Here is a 23349-nt window from a genome sequence, read left to right as displayed (position 1 = left end):
AGGCCAAAATATATAAAAACAATATTGATTCTCTAAGATCAAAAGTGGAGGGTCTGGGGTGCAGCGCTCTGTGCCCCGAGGACAATCTGAAACAAGCCAATTAGAGCTCAGCCTCAAGTCACATGTATTTCAAAAGTTTACTGACCTAATAGACACCCATTTTTCAGGCACCCTACACTCACAAAACAAACGGAATACAGTTTTGATTTTTTGATTTTGAATAGGTGCTAACATGACTACCAGTCGAATAGTATGACTAAACAATGCAATTTCGTGATTATTTTGCAATATATATGTAATTTATTTTAAACATTTTGAAGTAGGCTTCTTCCCTGGCTAACTTGATGGATTGCGGCAGATCAAATGCTGTTATAAGTTCCTGTCTGGACTTTTACATTTAGTCATTTAGCAGATGCTTTTATCCAACGCAACTTACAAATGAGGACAATGGAAGCAATCAAAACCAACAAAAGAACAATAAAATGCAAGTTCTATTACAAGTCTCGGTTAGCCACTTTTATGTTCAAGTTGTGGTTTTTGTTTCCTGTGTTTGTTTTTGTAGTCCCTTTGTAGTCTTTTACTGATTATTTCTTAATTGCTTGGATGCTAATTACAATTAATTACAATACACTATGTCTTGTTAGCCCTTGCCTTATGTGTATTTAAACCCCAAAAATGTTAAGCAGCTGGTTTCAACATAGATAATAAGAGATGATACTTCTGTTCTGCAGCAAATCAGCAGAAAGAAAGATTTGCTAAAGATTATGTTACTCTGAAGACTGGTGTAATGGCTGCTGAAAATGCAGCTTTGCCATCACAGGAATAAATTACTAAAATATAATAAAATAAAAATATAATAAAATATAATTTAAATATTTAAAATTGTAATAATATTATCTTGTGGCCATTGTATCAAATTAGCTCAAAGTGAAATGAACAATTAATCATAACGGGTTGTTATCAATTATATATTCATCTTCAGGAATTATAGCATTAATAGTACAATAAGATGATTTGTTCGTCCGCAGTACGGACAGTTTTAATCGTCTATTGACTAAGGAAAATTATTTCTCTGGCCACGAAATATAATTTCCTCCCCAATACATTGCTCATAGAGCATGTAACAAAACCGGAACGTTGAAGTGACCTCGTTATGTGAGCAGCAGTCACTAGGGCTGGGACTCGATTCCAAAAAGAATCGATTCCTCGATTCCGAGGCGTTGGGAATTGAGAGTCGATTCCATTAGGCGGAATCGACTCCTCTTTAAGATTTTTTTAAATTATTTTTTTACACAAACCGCAGCCTGTAGCCGATTTCATTTGTCAACACAATCATGTCACCTGTAAAGAAATAAAGTTCAGACTAAATAAATGGATCCAGTCGTAACACAGAGTGGTTTAGGTAGGATGATTAGTTCAGCATTGTGTAGCAATCAGCTATGGAAGCCCGTTTCCGCCAATGAATAAAAAATAAAACAAGGTAATTGCGACTTTTTATCTCGCAATTCTGACTTTATAACTCGCAATTCTGAGATATAAACTCGCAATTCTGAGATATAAACTCGCAATTCTGACTTTATAACTCGCAATTCTGACTTTTTTTCTCAGAATTCTGACTTTTTTTCTCACAATTGCGAGTTTATATCTCACAACTCTGACTTTCTCGCACCATAGCAAACCACTCTCCGTGTAAGGCTTTGCAGTACTTTGTTCAGTTTACTATAGATGAACTATTGAACTAGATGAATGTTGCGTCCGAATATGATTTTTGAACAAACATAAAAATGACTCATTCTTCTTTATTTCTGTGTTTTGCGCTCGCGGTTGGACAGTACCATTACTGCCGGGCTTTCAGACACAACATTCTTCATTTCTTTATAGTTCTGAGTTTGAGGCAGCTTCTATCACGTTATTTTAATAACAGCTGTCAAGTAAAGCGCGTATTATTGTAACACGAGAGTGGATATATATAAATGCACGCAGGTGGATTTCCTTCACTCTCCATAAAGCCCGCTTTCATCTCTATGTTCTTGCTATAGAATTATCTTATCTCCTGTATTTAATGTTGTAAGATATCGACCAAGCAAGGCATCCCCAATGAAAATTATAAATAAATTAAGGATTCATTAATTTTATTATTATTATTTGGTCAATTATATATGAAGAGTTCATATGCAAAAAAAGCTTAAATGCCATCTGAAATTTTCTTCTAAAATTAGTATTTTTCGTTTATATTCAGTTATTTTACTTTAATGACAATGAAAAGAACCTGTACCTGAGAAAAATGCTAATTTTAGAAGAAAATTTCAGATGGCATTTAAGCTTTTGCATATGAACTCTTCATATATAATTGACTAAATAATAATAATAATAATAAAAAAAAAACTTATTTCAAATTAATGAATCCTTAATTTATTTATAATTTTCATTGGGGATGTCTTGCTTGGTCGATATCTTACAACATTAAATACAGGAGATAAGATAATTCTATAGCAAGAACATAGAGATGAAAGCGGGCTTTATGGAGAGTGAAGGAAATCCACCTGCGTGCATTCATATATATCCACTCTCGTGTTACAATAATACGCGCTTTACTTGACAGCTGTTATTAAAATAACGTGATAGAAGCTGCCTCAAACTCAGAACTATAAAGAAATGAAGAATGTTGTGTCTGAAAGCCCGGCAGTAATGGTACTGTCCAACCGCGAGCGCAAAACACAGAAATAAAGAAGAATGAGTCATTTTTATGTTTGTTCAAAAATCATATTCGGACGCAACATTCATCTAGTTCAATAGTTCATCTATAGTAAACTGAACAAAGTACTGCAAAGCCTTACACGGAGAGTGGTTTGCTATGGTGCGAGAAAGTCAGAGTTGTGAGATATAAACTCGCAATTGTGAGAAAAAAAGTCAGAATTGCGAGAAAAAAAGTCAGAATTCTGAGAAAAAAAGTCAGAATTGCGAGTTATAAAGTCAGAATTGCGAGTTTATATCTTAGAATTGCGAGTTATAAAGTCAGAATTGTGAGTTATAAAGTCAGAATTGCGAGATAAAAAGTCGCAATTAGGCCGTGTTCACACTTGGCGTCTTTTTTGACTAGAAAAAGTTGACAAGAGCGTTTTTTTTAATGAAAAACAAAGCTGGCAGCGTCTGTTACAAATAGCAGCTGAGAGCGTCTTTTGTTGTCATAGCAACAGCTGTAACAGTAGCCTAGCGCTGTGTACTGCAGAAATGTCAAGAAAGAGTAAAAAGTTGGCTTTGACAAGAAAATGTCGATTCACAACGACGTTTGTGGGTGCACGACATTATACGGGGAAGGAACCAATATTATGATAGAGTTTTGTGCTCATATCATACAGCTCCTTGTGCTCCGAAACTAGTATGAGCAGTCTATCTACCGGCACCTTCTCCATTTTTCTTCTTGTTGTTATGGAAACGACAGATCTCGCTACTCGCTTGTCATTGGTCAGCTGTCAAAAAGGCGCTTGACGTAGGGCGTTTTTTTCAGAAAAGTTGAAATTTTTTCAACTCGAAAAAACGCTCTGAGCTGCAGAAAAAGACGCCGGCGGTGGCGTTTTAAAAAGCGCTCAGGACTTTTTTGAAAACATGGTTTACTCCATAGGATTATAATGTAAAACAGACGCCGGCAGCTTCGAAAAAGACGCCAAGTGTGAACACGGCCTTACCTTGTTTTATTTTTTATTCATTGCCGGAAACGGGCTTCCATAATCAGCGCAATGACTGACCCAATTAAATCTTTAGAATCGGTTGCTGGGCGGGGTTTGATCTTCCTCCTTGTAGTTTAGGACAAGAATAATAAATCTGATTTCTTACACTGCTTTTTAAAAAACAACCACGTACAGTATAGAGACTGACGCTATCAGTGACTACGTTTACAGGGGCAGCAGTAATCTAATTATTGACCTTATTCTGAATAAGACAATATTCTGATTAAGGTGATTACATACATGAGTTGCTTTCAGATTATTCCGTTCATGTTCCCGTTTTACGTGTTACAGATCGATTAATGGCACGCATCATTACGTCTCCGTGCCATGCAGTCCAACGTTTCTTCCAGAATTATCAACATACAGTTTGTCTTCGTTATGGTACTATAAATAGTTTTGGCTGTTTCATTTTCAAATTATACAAAAACTACGAGTCACTTCGTCGTCGTATTAACAACGTTAATAGTTAGATTAAGGTATGTAGCCTACATGTCTGTAATGCAGTCCGATAATGCGACTAAAATAGGAATAATCCACGTCTTAATTCATTTTGCGTTTACTTCTATTATGACTTTAGCCAGATTAAGGTAATTAGAAATCACTGTTTACATGGTAGTTTCTTAATCAGAGTATTGTTTTAGGCTAATCAGGTTCATATCGGAGTATTGTTGTCCATGTAAACAGAGTGTTTTTTGATTATGTTCCATAGAGAAAAGTGCCTCGTTCTATTTATGACCAAGCAGCACTCTCGCAATACGACTAATAGGAAGGACAAATGGATTTGCAACAGTCGATTTGTCACGCCCGGTGTAGAGAGTTTCTCACTGTGTGGCACGGTAAGATGCGAATATGTTAGACACGGTGTTGGTATTAAAAAACAAAGAATCGAAAATAACAGTGAGGAATCGATTCCAGCCACGGGTTGATTGGTCCGAAGTGAATCGACAAAGTTACTGGACTTAAAACTGCCAAAAGCTCGGACTCCCCTCGAAAGGGGCAACCATTGGCAATGTAGCACCCATATAATGGTCGAATGTGGGGCCAGGTCTGTGAATTATATGCAAACGTCAAAAGGCTAAAAGGGGTCTTTTAAGACAAAGTCCCAACGACCATTAAGGATCATAAGCAGATGTTACAGCGCAAGTGATAAGAGCATAAGTGACAACTCCAAACTTGTTAACAGTAGTGTATGTGTAGTCAAACCATGAACCTTATAACAAAATGATCTAAGTCAGTGCTTCTCAAAGTCCGGACTCTGTGACGGTTGTGGACCCAGAGGGAATTCGATCCGGACTCGCCTCCATTTCGTATTTCAAGAGCACTAATTACAGGTCCTTTTCAAAAAATTAGCATATTGTGATAAAGTTCATTATTTTCTGTAATGTACTGATAAACATTAGACTTTCATATATTTTAGATTCATTACAACACAACTGAAGTAGTTCAAGCCTTTTATTGTTTTAATATTGATGATTTTGGCATACAGCTCATGAAAACCCAAAATTCCTATCTCAAAAAATTAGCATATCATGAAAAGGTTCTCTAAACGAGCTATTAACCTAATCATCTGAATCAACTAATTAACTCTAAACACCTGCAAAAGATTCCTGAGGCTTTTAAAAACTCCCAGCCTGGTTCATTACTCAAAACCGCAATCATGGGTAAGACTGCCGACCTGACTGCTGTCCAGAAGGCCATCATTGACACCCTCAAGCAAGAGGGTAAGACACAGAAAGAAATTTCTGAACGAATAGGCTGTTCCCAGAGTGCTGTATCAAGGCACCTCAGTGGGAAGTCTGTGGGAAGGAAAAAGTGTGGCAGAAAACGCAGCACAACGAGAAGAGGTGACCGGACCCTGAGGAAGATTGTGGAGAAGGACCGATTCCAGACCTTGGGGGACCTGCGGAAGCAGTGGACTGAGTCTGGAGTAGAAACATCCAGAGCCACCGTGTACAGGCGTGTGCAGGAAATGGGCTACAGGTGCCACATTCCCCAGGTCAAGCCACTTTTGAACCAGAAACAGCGGCAGAAGCGCCTGACCTGGGCTACAGAGAAGCAGCACTGGACTGTTGCTCAGTGGTCCAAAGTACTTTTTTCGGATGAAAGCAAATTTTGCATGTCATTCGGAAATCAAGGTGCCAGAGTCTGGAGGAAGACTGGGGAGAGGGAAATGCCAAAATGCCTGAAGTCCAGTGTCAAGTACCCACAGTCAGAGATGCTGGTGTTGGTCCACTGTGTTTTATCAAGGGCAGGGTCAATGCAGCTAGCTATCAGGAGATTTTGGAGCACTTCATGCTTCCATCTGCTGAAAAGCTTTATGGAGATGAAGATTTCATTTTTCAGCACGACCTGGCACCTGCTCACAGTGCCAAAACCACTGGTAAATGGTTTACTGACCATGGTATTACTGTGCTCAATTGGCCTGCCAACTCTCCTGACCTGAACCCCATAGAGAATCTGTGGGATATTGTGAAGAGAAAGTTGAGAGACGCAAGACCCAACACTCTGGATGAGCTTAAGGCCGCTATCGAAGCATCCTGGGCCTCCATAACACCTCAGCAGTGCCACAGGCTGATTGCCTCCATGCCACGCCGCATTGAAGCAGTCATTTCTGCAAAAGGATTCCCGACCAAGTATTGAGTGCATAACTGAACATAATTATTTGAAGGTTGACTTTTTTTTTTGTATTAAAAAAACTTTTATTGGTCGGATGAAATATGCTAATTTTTTGAGATTTTGAGGTTTTCATGAGCTGTATGCCAAAATCATCAATATTAAAACAATAAAAGGCTTGAACTACTTCAGTTGTGTTGTAATGAATCTAAAATATATGAAAGTCTAATGTTTATCAGTACATTACAGAAAATAATGAACTTTATCACAATATGCTAATTTTTTGAAAAGGACCTGTATATTTCCTACTTTGATAAATACATGTTAAACTTGTAAATCATTTGTTTAGTTTTTTAAATGTCTTTTTGGAGATGGTCCGAAAAGCAAAGGTGTGATATTGAAACTTTTCCTTCATGACATTTGTTGTCATGACATCCAGTGAGCATATGACGTTTGACATAATCGGGCGACATTTCACAGCTAATATGAGTAATTTTTTATTTTATTTATTTATGTTTCTTATAGCAGAGTACATTGAGTTATTTGTGGTGGCCCGTCACAATATCAAAAGTCATCGCCACAAATAGATTTTCCAAAAGTTTTATACTTTGTTGAATAAACTGAGCACTGCACGTTTCAAAATTAAAATGCAGCACGGGTGTTTTTATATGAATGTATCTTTGAAAAAAAACGACCGTCTTCAGAAAAGCTTCGATGTCATTTTCATTTCGTCTTTCTTGTAACGCCTGATAAAGTAGCATTTGTGAGCACCACAGTCTATGGTGAGCACAGACTAGCGCTTATTTGATTACAGCCGTTACGCCGGTTTCACACTGCAAGCGTAAGCAGGGCGTACGCAGCGCGCAAGCAGGACGGAAGCAGAGCAGAAGCAGCGCGTATCCATTTTGCATTCACACCGGCCGCGTTTGCAGCGCGCACCTGAACCGCGGATTTTGTACAGATTTCTCAATAATGGGTAATAAGTTAGCTTTGTTTTATTTCTATTTAAAATACATTAAAGAGGGAAAACGTGTCAAGAAGCTTATTTTTTTATAAATTACGAAATATAAGTTTGTTTTCAATTTTCTTTTATGCTTTGTTTGCGTGTAGTGAGAGTTGTTGACAGGCAATCGCGCTATATATGTTGTTAAGAAGACTACGACAAAGGATGAGACGCAGACTTTGGGTACACTCTATGCAGTTTACAGATGAAGGAAGAATAGCCTACCTTCCTCCTCAACTTGAAACATTTAATTGTATACGTACATCTCATATTTCTTATATATGTGTGATTGTGTGAAAAGTATCCATTTTTAAATAAATGTTTTTATTTCATCAGTGTTGTTTCATTACTGATTGTAATACTTCAGAAACTGTACTGATTGGATTTACATGGCTGAGGCCAACACAATGCTTTATCCTGAACATGACATTGTAGTATTGACAGTGCTTTTGAGGTTGTCATTAACCTTGCACAGTAACTGCTTTTACATATTTTATATATGTGTAGAATAATTTAAATGCTAATATTTTGATATATGAATTATGGTATAAATTACCTATTTCATTACAAAAAAAAACATTACTAAGAAAGTCATTTGTAGTTTTTATCTATCTTATAAACAGAAAATTTACATACATTACCCATCAAAAACATAGAAAATCCAAAAAATGTCTGTAATAAGTAACCTTAAACTTCTTAATAGACACGTTTTTTAATGATCAATTTATCGAGAATTAAGTCTGAAATACATACAGTAGTCTACAGCGTAGATGTATGTAGCATGTGTGACCTTATTCTGTCTATTGTATTTAGTTAATTAGCTATTAATTTGTTCGTACGTGGGCATGCTAAAAATTCAAAACAAAAAAGTAAGAAAGGTTATTACTTTCTGCACCGAGTGCTGATGCACGATTAGACGAGTGTCGTCCATGATTGTCTTCTTTGCATTAGCACTAGTACCATCATCATGATGTCAACATGACACCTGTTCTTACGGCAACTTACTATATAGTTATAACACATATAGGCTAACATAATTAATACAATTAACCAGTGACTTAAGCTGAAATAACAGTATAAATTATTTAAACAAATTTTAGTGATTAGAGCAAAAACTTTATTTTATTTAGTTTTTTGTAATATATAGTATTTTTTTTTTTTACTGAAGTTTATACTCTATTTACAACATAGTAGGTGTCATTAATTTACATTCTGGGGAACAATTTCACTTTTTCGTGTGTATTTTGTCCATAATCAATGCTTTGTCACTTTAATTGAGCGTAAGCAGCACAGCAAAAATAGACTCGGCGCCGAAACGATCGCGGCACTGCCGCTCCTGCTCTGCTCCTGCTACGCGCTGCCGCGCCGCTCCTGCGTGCTGTGTGAACGCTCTCATCCGTTAACATGGGCGCCGAAAAAAATACGCGCTGCTTACGCCCTGCTTACGCTTGCAGTGTGAAACCGGCGTTAGAGGAAACCGCTTTATCTCCCACTAAAGCAGTGCCTCCTGCTGGCAGAGAATGAATTTGCATTTGAAAGTCTGTGGGAAACACTAGTGTCTGTTAGCAAACATAAACAAAAAGCATGCTTCAGAACCGTTTTGAGAAGGTACTTAAGTTTTGAGCCATGTATTATTACTATGAATTAGGCTACTACTACTACTACTATTACCCTGCAATAATCATTTACTCAAACTCTCATTTATGAGATAAAAAAGAAAAAAGAAAGAAAATCGGCTAAACATATCAGCCAAAAAATCAGTATCATATATCGGCTGATTTCTAAATATCTTAATCGGCTAGAGAAAACCCCTTATCGGTCAACCTCTATTGCGGACACAAATTAATTGTTTTGCCACTTTTGCACTTGTTATTAATGTATTTTTACTGCAAAGGGTGCTTAGTTAAAATTAATGTTTATTTGTTATGCATGTTATGTATGTTTATTAAAAACAAGTTTTGTAATAAGCAATTGTTCCGCATTGTAAAAAAAATCCAACTTTCAGAAAGAGAGAACTGAACAAAAATACTCTAAACATGTCGCTAGCAAAAGTTATTTTGTTTACCTTACTTAGATCCTCAAGTATTTGTTCACAACATATCCAAATGTTCTCCCAACTTTTCAAACGGAGTCATCCAAACAAACAATTTTACATTGAACAATATTGCACAAGTTCCCAGCATGCATTGCAGCTTGAAAACATTTGATATTATTTATTAAAACATTATCATTTAATAAATAAATTTTACTGGCTTAATTTATGCTGCTGTTGTCACTGTCAGTTAGTTGTCATGTGGATCAGAGTTCATATTTTGAACCTCACCATGGTTGAGAATCGTGTGCTGAGGTACTGTATAAGTGCATCTCATTGGCAATTTGTTTAATACATTTGTCTGACAGCATAAATGTTTGCCTTTAGATTTAAGAGGCAAATACTACCCATATTATAGAGTAGGCTTTGAAAATAAACATAAATCTAAAAGAAAGAGGATTGTTAAAAACGATAAAAAACATCTTTGGTTGCTCTGACAGATCTTTTAACACTCAGTAGACTGACTTTTATTCATTAGATAAAATAATTTATTGGTTGCTAGTTGAGTTATCTTAAGTTGATTGTGATAAGTTGCCTTTTTTTTTTTTTTTTTTTTCTCAGTGTGGTCCGGACCTTTGACACTGATGAAAATTCAGATTTGGACCTTTGAATGTAGACTTTGAGAACCCCTGATCTAAGTGATCTCTACCCATAAATATAATGTAAAATAAAAGAAAAGAATAATAAACATCCTTAATTAAGAATATGCACATAACTAGTCAAAAAGTCCTTAAATCATTTCTCTAAACAAAGACACTATTACTGAGGGTTATACAAAACCAAACAGCCCAGGAATGGAGCAGTGTATCTTTAGCGCCTTTTGTGAACTTTTATTCACAAGTGAAGAGGGGATTAATTAAACCAGGATCAGATGGTGAAATATTAGTGAGTCTACAGTAAACAACTTAGAAAGAGCCAGGAATAAAATTATATTAAATTTTATCAAAAAAAGAGGCATTTTTTCCACTCCTGATCCTCTTGTGAATGAGCATTCTAAAAGTTATTTGGTTGAAAAAAAAATCCTTTGTACATTTATTCATCATGTGAAATGGCTTTCCTTTTCTGCTGATGTAACTTAGGCTATTTGATAATGTCAAACAAGTCCAGTAGCAAATAAGGTATGCTACTCACTACTTTCTAATATGTAACACCCACTTTTCTCAATCCAGTCAATTTCTGATGGATAAAACCAAGTACCGCCAATGTTTCTTTCTGAATATTCTGTATCCTTTTCTCTAGGAAAATGTCACATTATGAAAGCAAAATGGGTTACAAACAACAATTCACAGTCCCACTTTATATTAAGTGGCCTTAACTACGATGTACTTACATTTAAATTAATAATTTGATACAATGCACTTATTGCGTACATACATGTTCTTACATTGTACTTATATTTAAATACCTATATGTAATTACATCTGTAATTAGTTTCTGTAATTACATTTATAATTACACTGTTGACCCATCCCTTACACCTTAACCCACCCATGCCACTTAACCTGTCCTAACCTTACCCATATCCCACCTCAGTAGCAGCAGAAGTGTTTTGCAATACAATATGAATATTGTACTTATTTTTTGATGTAAGTACATAGTAGTTAAGGCCACCTAATATAAAGTGTGACCCAATTCACAAATTTACTTCTACATATACTACTTTCTTTTTTCGCTTTATCAAGTGGACAAAATGGTTCAGCATTTTGTAAAAAAAAAACTACTATTAGAGAATAATATGAGACTGTGAAATCAAACCTACAGGTAAGGAGAAGAAATCGCAGAAGCTGGCAATATACAAATCCTATTCACATCAAGGTCTGCATATCTATGTGGGTGTTCTGCTCAGTGAAAGAATATACTCTGCAATGACCTGGCTAATCCATTTTCGCCTTTTCATTATCTGCAAATGGACAAAAGTGCAGCCTGGCAAAATCATCCCCTCCCTCTCTTTTTCTTTGAAAGTGCTGACTAACTTGGGTCTGTCCATTTTGCAGCTCAGCAGGGCCACACATGGAGATCTGGCCTACAGTCTGCTAACACATATTAGTAATATAAAATATAAGAGATATGTGCATAATACCTTTGTTATTGTAGACATCCAAGTAGTTGGGAGCTGAGAAGATAGTGATGAGAGAGGGGAAGCCTGTAGTTTGACTCTTTCTGTACATGCGATACCTTTGGGCAGAAAAAAACACCCACATCATCATTAGCATCCCTGTTCTCAGGATTACACATCAACATAATAATTACACTTCTTACTTTTTAAAAATGTTTTGTATTATTTTATGAACCTGCTTCAAGAAGCACCTCAAAAAGAAAATAAATCACTGGATTGCCTAAATTAGTCCTAGACATCCTATAGTTCTGTTTTTTTAGGCACTTTTATAGCAAGCAAATAGGATATCCATATGAGCAGCTGAATAAAGAGTTATTATAATTTTAAATTATTTTTAGATAGACAAACACTGGGCAAAAATGTATTCAACACATTGTCAGATCTTTCTTTGTTTGAGTGTTTTTACTGTTTTGAACTTGCATAGGCTGCTGTGTAATTACCTTTATCTATCATCACTGCCACTACCATTCAAAAGATTGTGGTCAGTAATTTTATTGCTGTCCGAATCCAGAATGTCAGGGTTTTTCTCCCATCACCTGTGTAAAAATCCCCAGCCAAATTACCTACAGTTTTTTTGACAAACACCAAAGTCATGTGGTATTTTAATTGCTGTCCGAATCCACACCTCTGAGTTTAAAAGAGGGAACCAATTCATGGCAGTAAATGTATGCAATACCATTTTATAATATGCACTATATACAATTATATATACATTAAAAATATAGACCAAGCAGGTTTCTTTGTCTTATATAAATCACAGGATACATTAACTTATTTCTGCTAATTTCCACATTTTTAAGGACATGATTTGAGAGATGATTTAATAATAATGAAATAAAAAATAGGATATAACTTTCTGTATTATTATTCCAAGCATATGCCATTTTATTTACAGCAGGAAATAATGCAACTGACCACGTGAGCTGCACATTCCTGGGTTCATAGGATCACAGAACTCACTCCTCCACCGTGAATGTATCGCCACCAGAATGCACGAGTTTAATGACTGAGGTGCCATGTAAATATATTTTTACAGATGTGCACATACGAAACAATTACCATCCAAAGAGAATACATTTAAGAGACTTCTTACAAAATATATATAAAAATATATAATTACAACATACACACACACACACACACACACGTATACATATATACACATATACATATACATATATATATATATATATATATATATATATATATATATATATATATATAGGTGCACCTAAAAAAAATTGAATATCGTGACAAAGTAAATTTTTTTTCTTGTAACATTTCAAAAAGTGAAACTTTCATTACATGTAAAGAAAAACATTTTAAACTTTTTTTTTGTTTTAACTATGATGATTAGAGTTTACAGCTCATGAAAGTAAAAAATCCAGTATCTCAAAATATTAGAATATTTCCTAAGATCAATCAAGAAAAGGATTTGCAAAACAGAAAAGTTCAAGTTCTTTAAAGTATGTTCATTTATGCACTCAATACTTGGTTGGGGCTCCTTTAGCACAAATTCCAGCATCAGACAGTAAAAATAAGATGAGAATAAAAAATACACATAGGTAAATATAAATACACCAAAAAAATTAAAAATTAAAATAATTTGAACCATAAATGTACAGTTGTGCTATAGATGATAGAATTGAATGGAATAGAATAGAATAGGAGATGCAGGGATGTACTAGGATGGAGGTGGTAGCAAATAAATATAAAGGGGGGGCATTTAACTGTTCATAAGTTGGAGTGCCTGGGGAAAGAAACTGTTCTTGTGCCTGGCTGTCCTGGTAATTGGGGCTCTGTAGTGCTGGCCGGATGGCAAAAGTTCAAAAAGGGGATGATTTGGATGTGATGGATTCAGAGTGATTTTCTGAGCCCTTTTCCTCACTCTGGATATTCTCCCATGGTTTTTCCATTATGGACATGGAGATTGGAGACTCAGGCTTCTCTGATCACAAATCTCTGACTTTCACCACTGCCCTTCCTCGTGGATCTAGTACTTCATCTGCTCCTGCCCGCTGGGTTCGATATTTTTCCCCTACGGCTTCCGAGGATTTTGCTACTGCTTATAAGGCAGTTGAGGATTTGTCAGCCTCAAATTGGTCTGTAGACAATTTTGTCACTAATACTTATTTTAATCTTTTCAATAACACCTGCTTGAATATTGTTAATGATATTGCTCCTCTGAAGATTAAGCGCTCTATCAAAAAATCTGCTCCTTGGTTCAATGACTCTATTCGCTCACTTCGACGAAACTGTAGACGAGCTGAACGCAAATGGCGTAAGGACAGGCTGCAGGTGTCCTTTGACATTCTAAGGGAGTCCTTTTCTATTTTTCAGAAAGCTGTCAAGTCTGCAAAATTCAAATTTCTTTCTGGGATTATTTCTGAAAATCACCATAGACCAAGAGTTTTATTCTAAACTATTGACGCGGTTTTAAATCCAACTGTTGATGTTTTCCCTGATTTGTCTGATTCCTTATGTGAAAACTTTGCGGCCTTTTTTGTCGAGAAGATAACAAGGTCAAGACCTCAATCTTCGGCTGCTCTTCATATTTCCCATGAAATAACCGGGCGCTCTTCTACTTGGAGCATGTTTAGTTCTATCTCCCTGCAAACCTGTAAAGACATTATAACTCATCTGAAACCTACGTTTTGTCCGTATGACAGTATCCCATCTCACTTTTTTAAGCAAATTGTCGATACTATAGGGCCTGATCTCCTGTTTTTTATCAATATGTGTCTGAGTACTGGCACGGTCCCTGACTGCCTAAAACATGCTTCCGTAACTCCTCTTTTGAAGAAACCAAATCTTGAGGTGTCTGACTTCGGTAATTTTAGGCCAATCTCGAATCTCCCTTTTATCTCAAAAATCTTGGAAAAGGTTGTATTCACTCAACTACACTCTTTTCTGGATTCTAACTCATTATATGATAATTTTCAATCTGGATTTAGAAAACTACACAGTACTGAATCTGCTTTACTGAAAGTTACTAATGACATTATGTTGGCTACAGATAACGGGAGTGCTGTTGCTCTGGTCCTTTTAGATCTCAGCTCAGCATTTGACATGGTTGATCATTCTACTCTCATCTCCCGTCTGGAAAATCTTTTAGGCTTTCAGGGTACCGTTCTGAATTGGATCCGGTCTTTTTTAACTAATAGGACGTTCTCTGTTTGTATGGGAAAATACACTTCCTCAATTGCTCATCTTTCTTGTGGTGTTCCGCAGGGATCTATTCTTGCACCAACTTTATTCTCTCTATACTTACTGCCATTGGGTTCCATCTTTTCCAAATATGGAGTTTCATTTCACCTATACGCTGATGATACCCAATTATACATCCCTTTTAAACATAATGATTCAAGGTCCATAGAGGTTTTGCTAGCCTGTTTTCATGAAGTGAAAATTTGGCTTTCACAAAATTTCTTAGCCTTAAATGAGAATAAAACCGAGGTTATACTGTTTGGTCCAAGTGATTCCTATGACCTTGGTGATTTAGACCTTGGCTACTTAAACTCTTATGTTACTCCTTGTGCAAAAAATCTAGGTGTCTTGTTAGATTCAGGTCTTAAGTTTGACAAACAAATTAATTCTGTGGTTAAATCCTGTTTTTATCATTTAAGACGTCTTGCAAAAGTCAAACCTGTTCTTTCTTTAAAGAACTTTGAAATAGTCATCCATGCATTCGTCACCTCACGCCTCGATTACTGCAACTCGCTCCATTATGGAGTAAATCAATCATCTATCAGTCGTCTTCAAATGGTACAAAATGCTGCAGCTAGGTTGCTGACTGGCAGTAGAAAATTTGATCATATTTCACCCATTTTAACCTCTTTGCATTGGCTTCCAGTAAAACTGAGAATTGAATTTAAAATTCTTGTTTTTGTTTTTAAATCACTACATGGATTAGCACCAACACATCTGTCTGACATTTTAAAGTATCACAATCCTTCTAGGTCACTCAGATCAGGCAGCCTTGGATTGCTCTCTGTTAGTAGATCTAGGTTGAAACATCGAGGAGATCGAGCATTTGCGACAGTAGGTCCTAAACTCTGGAATAGCCTACCGGCTTCAATCCGAACGGTGCCATCGCTTTCTTTATTTAAGTTAAAACTTAAGACTCATCTTTTTAGTGTGGGTTTTTAATTTATTATCTTAGTGTCTTTGTTTTGCTATTTGTGAGATTGTAAATTGTACCTTTATTGATGACTATGTTCTGTACAGCACTTTGGTCAACCCTGGGTTGTTTTTAAATGTGCTTTATAAATAAAAAATGAATGAATGAATGGATGTATACAGTTCTTGAAGGGTGGGCAGGGGGGCACCAATAACCCGTTCAGCAGTCCTCTGCAGTCTTTTGATCCCTGACTTTGTAGCTGAGCCAAATCAGACAGTTACTGAAGTGGCAGGTTAAACTTCCTCAGCTGGCGAAGGAAGTACATCCTTTGTTGGGCTTTTTTTTTTTTACAATGGAGTTGATGTGAGTGTCCCAGTTCAGGTCCTGAGAAATGATGGATCCCAGGAATTTGAATGTCACCACTGCAGTCACAGTGCTGTCTATGATGGTGAGTGGGGAGAGTGCAGGGGGGTTTCTCCTGAAGTCCAAGATCATCTTCACTGTTTTGAGCGTGTTGAGCTCCAGGTTGTTTAGACTGCACCAGATAGCCAGCTCCTTAACCTCCTGTCTGTAAGCAGACTCGTCGCCGTCCCGGATGAGGCCGATGAGTGTGGTGTCGTCTGCAAACTTTAGGAGCTTGACAGAGGGGTCTTTAGAGGTGCAGTCCTTGGTGTATAGGGAGAAGAGCAGTGGGGAGAGAACATCCTTGAGGGGCACCAGTGTTGGTGGAGCGGCTGTTTGACATGAATTTCCTCAGTCTCACTAGTTGCTGCCTATCTGTCAGAAAGCTGGTGATCCAATGACAGATAGAGCTATATTCTTATGAGCTCTATTTTCAGTCTGGTGATAGGGTAATAATTATGAATTATCAATGCAAGGCTGCTAATACAAAGTTTGGTATGTCAATTCCATCAGCGCTGAGCCTATATCTCTGATCTTATTTGGACCGTGGTCCACTATTTGAGGACCCCTGATCTAGAGGGACTCTTCCTGCAATTAGTGCACAAGTAGCCCTGAATCTAGTGTATACTAATCAGAATATAACTTCTATTGGCGTTGCCCTTATTTTTATCACCCTGCTGCTATAATCAGGGACCAAGAGACTGGCAGAGCACAGCCTTGTCAAACAATGACTCCACGATGATTAGTGAAAGTTGAAACCTCAAACAGTCTGACTCAACAAAATTGGACAACAAGTCAAAAGCAAAAAGACCCATTCACAGTTGGAAAATTCATAATGCAATGCTTTATAAATTATTAAAATGATTTTCTTCACGTAAAAAAGCACAGCACAACTTAAAAATAAAATTGTGGACAATTTGCATCAAATTCAGCTTTGATGCTTTAAGCTTTAATGCTGTGGTCTAAATAGTTAATTAAGTTTATTCAATTATCGTAGCAGAGCATAATCTCATTCCGGGGACCATAATTAAACAAATCTTATAAAAGATCATTTCAAAATGCAATGTTTGTGTTGAAACTGAAACATAAACAGACAACAAAGAAAATCTAAGACGCATGCTTTTGTGTCAGACTTACCCAGAATCCTGTGCTTCATGGGCTCGTATGATAGATAATAAGTTGTTGTGTTGTAGAAAGTCACACACAGCAGGATAACTAGAAAAATGAGAAGTTAAAAATTATTTCTTAATATATGGCTTGAAGGCAAATTAACTTGGTTACTAGTTTTAGTTCTGGGTTGCACTTTCACTTTGATGTTCAAGATACTGTTCACTACTGTCTCAGGAAGGAAATGTAAAAGATGGCCAAAGTAGCCTACGTGTCTCAGGAATGTACACATATTACATCAATGGGGAACAAAATGGTTGATTTCCTTTTATTTAATTATATGTGTATGAATACTGATTATTTGTGTTTGTGAGTGACCTTAATTAAGACTGGCATGCTTTAACTCTGCAGTCCATAACTTTTTTTGGTTAAAAATTATCCAAAATCATTATTTGAGCAAGTACATAACTAGCCAGTGTTCAAAAATATTGCCTTACTTTAGCCCGATTCAGAACGGTAATCTTATAATAATGTTTTCTAATTTTAGTGGTACAGGTAGGTTTTCGCGGGAAATTCAACATGGCATTGCATTTATAGCCTTTTCTCACAGCAGCTAGAATAATTAAATGTATCATTTTGATGGCAGATTGTAATCCAGAAAGGATTATGAAACATGTGAATGAAATTAAACTATATTCCAGTTTTAAATGTGCTTCTGATTACAGATAGCCTGGGATTACACAAGATTTGTATTTGAAAGAAAACCAGTTCGAAGGGAGCATAGTTTGCTTTTTGGGTTAAAATAATTTCTTAATATGAAATTCGAATGGTATGACAATTAGACTTTACAGAAATTAAAATCTACACGCTAATACACACTATACTCATAGTCACGCAATATTGATGCTGTAAACATTAATCATTTGAGAATAAAGTATAACAATAATAATACTTTGCACGGTTTGATGTGATATGAGCTAACCGATCTTTAGATTAAATCACTATTGGTAGCGGGATTTATGGTAATGCTTTTTTCCTAGACCAAAGGCATCCAACAAAGGTCTTCGGCCTTGTCCCTTATGCACAGAGATTTCTCCAGTTTCTCTGGATCTTTTCATGATCTTATGCATTGTAGATGATGAGATTTGCAAAGTCTTTGCAATTTGATCTTGACGAATGTTGTTTTTAAAGTATTCCACAATCTTTTTACGCACTCTTTCACAGATTGGAGAGCCTCTGCCCATCTTTACTTCTGAGTGACTCTGCCTCTATAAGACATCCCTTTTATAGCTAATCATGTTACAGACCTGATGTCAATTAACTTAATTAGTTATACAGTTCTCCCAGCTGAATCTTTTCAAAATGTATTGCTTTTTCAGCCCTTTTTTGCCCCGTGCCAACCTTTTTGAGACATGTAGTAGGCATCAAATTTGAAATGAGCTCATTTAGTTGATAAAAGTGTAAAATTTATCTGTTTAAACATTTGTTATGTTCTACTGTGAATAAAATATTGACTCATGTGATTTGAAAGTCTTTTAGTTTTCATTTTATTAAAATAAAAAATAAAAAACATCCCAACATTTCTGGAATTCGGGTTGTAAGCGATAAACTGGCTATTCTTCACTTGCATTTAACGCAACATCTTTTATATCGCCAACTAAAGGTCAAATTAAGTTTCCAAGTCCCATTTAGCTAGGCTATTCAAAAATAGCTCATATCATCTGATTTCATTTCATTCTGCAGCCATTCTATAGCAGACAGTTGCTAGGGCTGCGACGATAAATCGATTCATCACGATTCGTGGATCGAGTCTGAGATTTTCCGAATGCATGGCGATTCTCTCTGGAATAGATTCTGACCTTAGTTTTATTTAACAGCAGATGGCACTCTAATATAGTTTTTAACAGCACACTCAAATTCTCATGAAAAAGATCACTGAAGAGTGCTTGTGCATTCGGTTGAGTTATGTAATTTCACCTCTGCTCAGAATGTTTTTATGACATGAAATTAATGTAAACACAGCCCACTTTGAACACCCTTGTAATTCGCTTCAAACTTTTCGAAATTTAAGAATGATTACTTTAGTTTCAAGTGCCTAAGGAACAGGAAGCAAGCAGAGTATGGCTGCTTCTTAAGCATGCAGTGCCATCAATGCAGAATCATTTCTCTATTTGCAATACATAAATTAATTTTTCCAGCCCTAGAAGGTGCATGATATTTCCTCCTTTTTGAGGCAAAGCAAACAGAGCATTAATCATCTTTATGTAACAGTCACTAGCGAATCAAACAAGACAACGCACCTGCATAATGACCTTTTCTTCATTTACAGTATGCATGTTAATAGAACCATGTATGCTATTTATATTCTATGGAGGGTTTGAAGAAGATGTAGATGAGGCAGGAAATGTTTTAAAGGGGACAACATATGCAAATTCACTTTTACGTGGTGTCTGAACATAAATGTGTTTTGGCAATGTGTGTACACAACCTCCCTATAATGATAAAAACCCACCAGTACTTCTTTTTAAATCCTCACAAATCATAAGCACTGTCTCAGATCAAGCCGTTTACAGATTCTTGGCAAATTGACATCACACAGGCCATAACTACTGACGAACACTGCCGCTATAGCATTGACCCGCCCTGAGTGAACTGTAAACAGTCCGCCATTGTCTCGACACCAGAGCAGGTGTAGACAAGAATGGTTCCTAGGCGATCGAGGTGTTTTGTTGTTGGATGTAATAATGAACATAGCAATCATCATTTACTCCCAACCTCTTAAAACAAAGTGGATTACTTTTGCTTTTGAAGGGAATGCGCCCCCAATCTACCTAAATGCATTTATGTTTGTGATCAATCATTTGTTATCCAGCTTAACCTACAGAAGAACAGTGGTGTAATGTAACGAATAAATAATACTTCATTACAGTACTTAAGTATTTTTGGGAGTATCTGCACTTTACTTCAGTTTTTATATTTCAGTCAACTTTTACTTGTACTTTTACTACATTTCTTAATTAAAATGTATACTTTAACTCCGATAAATTCCCCGAAGCATATTCATCACTTACTACAAAATAGTCAGAAGAAAACGGACTGCAGGAAAGCAGGTTTGACGAATCAGTGGTCATATAGCACCAAATCACACACAGAGTGCACGCACATAAATTCATTAGTCTATTAAAATTCAAGATTCCAGGCATTATAAATTGTAGACGACAAAAATGCTTCTGTATGCTTTTTATATTTATATAATTTAATATAGTTAACAATCTATATTACTGCTGTAGGATTATATAATCCCACTGCTCCGGGTGTATGTTCACGGTGTGTGTGTGTGTGTGTTCACTGCTGTGTGTGTGCACATTGGATGGGTTAAATGCAGAGCACGAATTCCGAGTATGGGTCACCATACTTGGCGGTATGTCACTTCACTTCACTATATCACACAAAGAGTGCCGTTTTTCTGCAGATATCAGCATTGTAACACATTTAATAATCATTTTATAGAAGTTCAGTAAAGCAATAAGTGACTTACATTTTAGACATGATATTGCTTGTTTTTGCTCAATTTTGCCAACGAAAATAGTTCCAAACAAAAATCACAGCTCTGTTTTGCGTCTCTGAGCAATGGACGGTGTTTACTTATTGAATGAATCGGATTTTTGAACGAATCGGTTGAATAAATAGGCGCGTTCAACTTTAAGTGGCACTGCGCAGAATGGTCAGTGTATGACATCAAAGTACCGCGAGAGCAATAAGAGAGCCGACGGGTCCTATGCTTTCGAATGGCTCTCGCGGAACTTTGATGTCATACATGTCACTGAACACTGAGAGGAGCGCCGTGAAAAGACAAAGTCTGGGTCCAAGTGCAGGTAAGGATGAATTTTAATGAACAAAAAGGCCAGCAAGGAACGGGATACATCATCCCCAGAGTTTCAATAGTGACTACTACTAACACAATAAATTACAATTAATTAACACAGACAGAGCAGCGGGAGTGTGGTGTATAAATAGTCCATGACAATGGGGAACAGCTGGGAGTGTAATTTGTGACAGGTGTGTGTGATATGCGGCAGGTGTGTGGAGTTAGGGGAATGGAATCCGGGAGGACGGGAGATGGTGACCTCTGGTGGAGAAAGGAAGATCTGCAGAGCCCGGACTCGCGACAATACACTGACCATTCTGCGCAGTGCCGCTTAAAAGTTGAACACGCCTAATGATTCAGTGATTCACTCATTAACACAGTCAAATGCTTTGTTTCTGAATTAATCAGCTGTTTGAATGAATCAGTTGAATCTCAATGACTCACTCATTAACAGTCACATGCTGTCACCTACTGGTGGTTTTAATGTCACATTTCGACTATGTTTTTCATGTTTTAAATTATTTCAGATATCAGTATTCAACGTTTTATGTTAAAAACAAAACATTAGGCCTATTTATGCATCTGTAACAGCAGTTTAAATGCATCCATGTCCCCTCTGAGCTACATTGAACTGTATACATCTAAATCAGGGATGGGCAACTTCGGTCCTGGAGGGCCACTGTCCTGCAGAGTTTAGCTCCAACCCTAATCAAACACACCTGCCTGTAGCTTTCTACTGATCTTGAAGACCTTGACTAGCTGGTTCAGGTGTGTTTAATTAGGGTTGGAGCTAAACTCTGCAGGACAGTGGTCCTCCAGGACTGAAGTTGCCCATCCCTGATCTAAATGCTATTTCAGATGCAGATTCCAGAAATGTTTTCTTATGATGGAATGAAAGACACTAAGTACTGGATGAAGTACTTCTTATTCTTACCCAAAAATACAAAATGGAAGAGTTAAAACTGAACACAATCTTGCTACTCAAGCTGTGTATGAACATTTTTGATATTTATTTGCTTCTTTTCCCTTTTGCATTTATTTGTACCTTTACTTTCAATACTTAAGTATGTTTAAGATTAAAAATACTTTACAATAAAGTACAATAAATATCACATGCTTTAAGACTTTTACTCAAGTAATATTCTAAACGGTGACTTCAACTTCTACCAAAGTCATTTTCTGGTAAGATATCTGTACTTTTACTTTCAGATACTTTATACGCCACTGCAGAAGAAGTAAGTATAAGTTTTTTTTTTAATCAATCTTTGCAAATAATCTTTCCTAATAATGTGCTAGTTAGCAAGTTCCGCTATGATTGTGGCTTTTTACAGTCTCAGAGAAATGCTCACCCCCACTGAGGAGAGGGACGGGGTGAGCGGTAGCTCATTAGCATTTAAAGGGACATGGCACCGAAATGGGTTGCTGTGAACAGAGCTGTTTTTGACAAGGTAAAAAGGGTGTTGTTTTTCACTACCATTGAGAAATTTTAACCAAAGTATGTTATAGACTTTTCATGAAGAAAAGAATCATAACTTGTGGTAAATGGGCATCTGATGTCCCCTTTAATATACCAAATCTTTTTAATCTAACATGCCAGTCTATTGGCAAGTGTCAATTCGGCCATTTATCTCATGCTCAAATAATTTATTATTATTATTTTTTTTAACAATTTATTCTTCTGTATAGAACTGCATAATATTTAATCTTAAAAATGTAATCATGTAAAGTGTTCTCTGGTTTCATTTTTTAATGGGCTTTTGATACCTGTAGAAATAGGAGCAGCCTCTCACTGTGTTGTGTGTGAAATGTTCCTGGGTTTTCTCGTTGCCAAAGTCCTCCAGTGGGTCCGACCAAAGCAAGTCACACATTGGTCCATATGCGGGAGGCTCTTTGAATCTGTCTAACTGGAAAGGAGAAATACACTATATACTACAGAGTACTACCATGTTAGAGTAAAGCATCATTATTTTTTTAAAGAAAAAAAAAAGGAGGACTTAAACCATTTTAGAAAACTGCTAAAACAGCTTTTTGGGAAACATTATTTTAAATTGTAAAAATTTATTTATAATCTTTCACTAATCTTTCACAGTTTTGCACATTGATAAATCACAAACATGCATGTAAGTTTTACATATTTTTAGACCTGAACAGATTTGTTTAGACATAAAATCTGTCTGAAATATACAAAATGCACTTTGACACTTAAAATATATAAAATTCACTTTGAGGTTTTACAAAAATCTGTATATGATGGACCCTTTCTGAATATATGGTTGCACAAAAACATGTTTTTTTATTCT

At 36.4% G+C, this 23349-nt stretch overlaps 1 protein-coding gene across 1 annotated transcript in view; it reads right to left on the bottom strand.

Moving 5' to 3' along the window:
* Positions 1 to 23349, bottom strand: part of LOC306885127 (protein phosphatase 3 catalytic subunit alpha) — a 180950-nt gene that overhangs the window by 36940 nt on the left and 120661 nt on the right. Inside the window, exons 6-8 of the mRNA XM_079441472.1 lie at positions 22814 to 22953; positions 17212 to 17289; positions 11517 to 11611 (exon numbers count right to left, since the gene is read on the bottom strand). Coding sequence (XP_079297598.1) covers positions 11517 to 11611; positions 17212 to 17289; positions 22814 to 22953 — 313 coding nt within the window. The remainder of the gene's footprint in view (positions 1 to 11516; positions 11612 to 17211; positions 17290 to 22813; positions 22954 to 23349) is intronic.

The sequence above is a fragment of the Barbus barbus genome (assembly GCF_936440315.1).
Source record: "Barbus barbus genome assembly, chromosome: 2".
In the NCBI taxonomy this organism is placed as follows: domain Eukaryota; kingdom Metazoa; phylum Chordata; class Actinopteri; order Cypriniformes; family Cyprinidae; genus Barbus; species Barbus barbus.
This window is presented reverse-complemented; position numbering and strand designations above follow the sequence as displayed.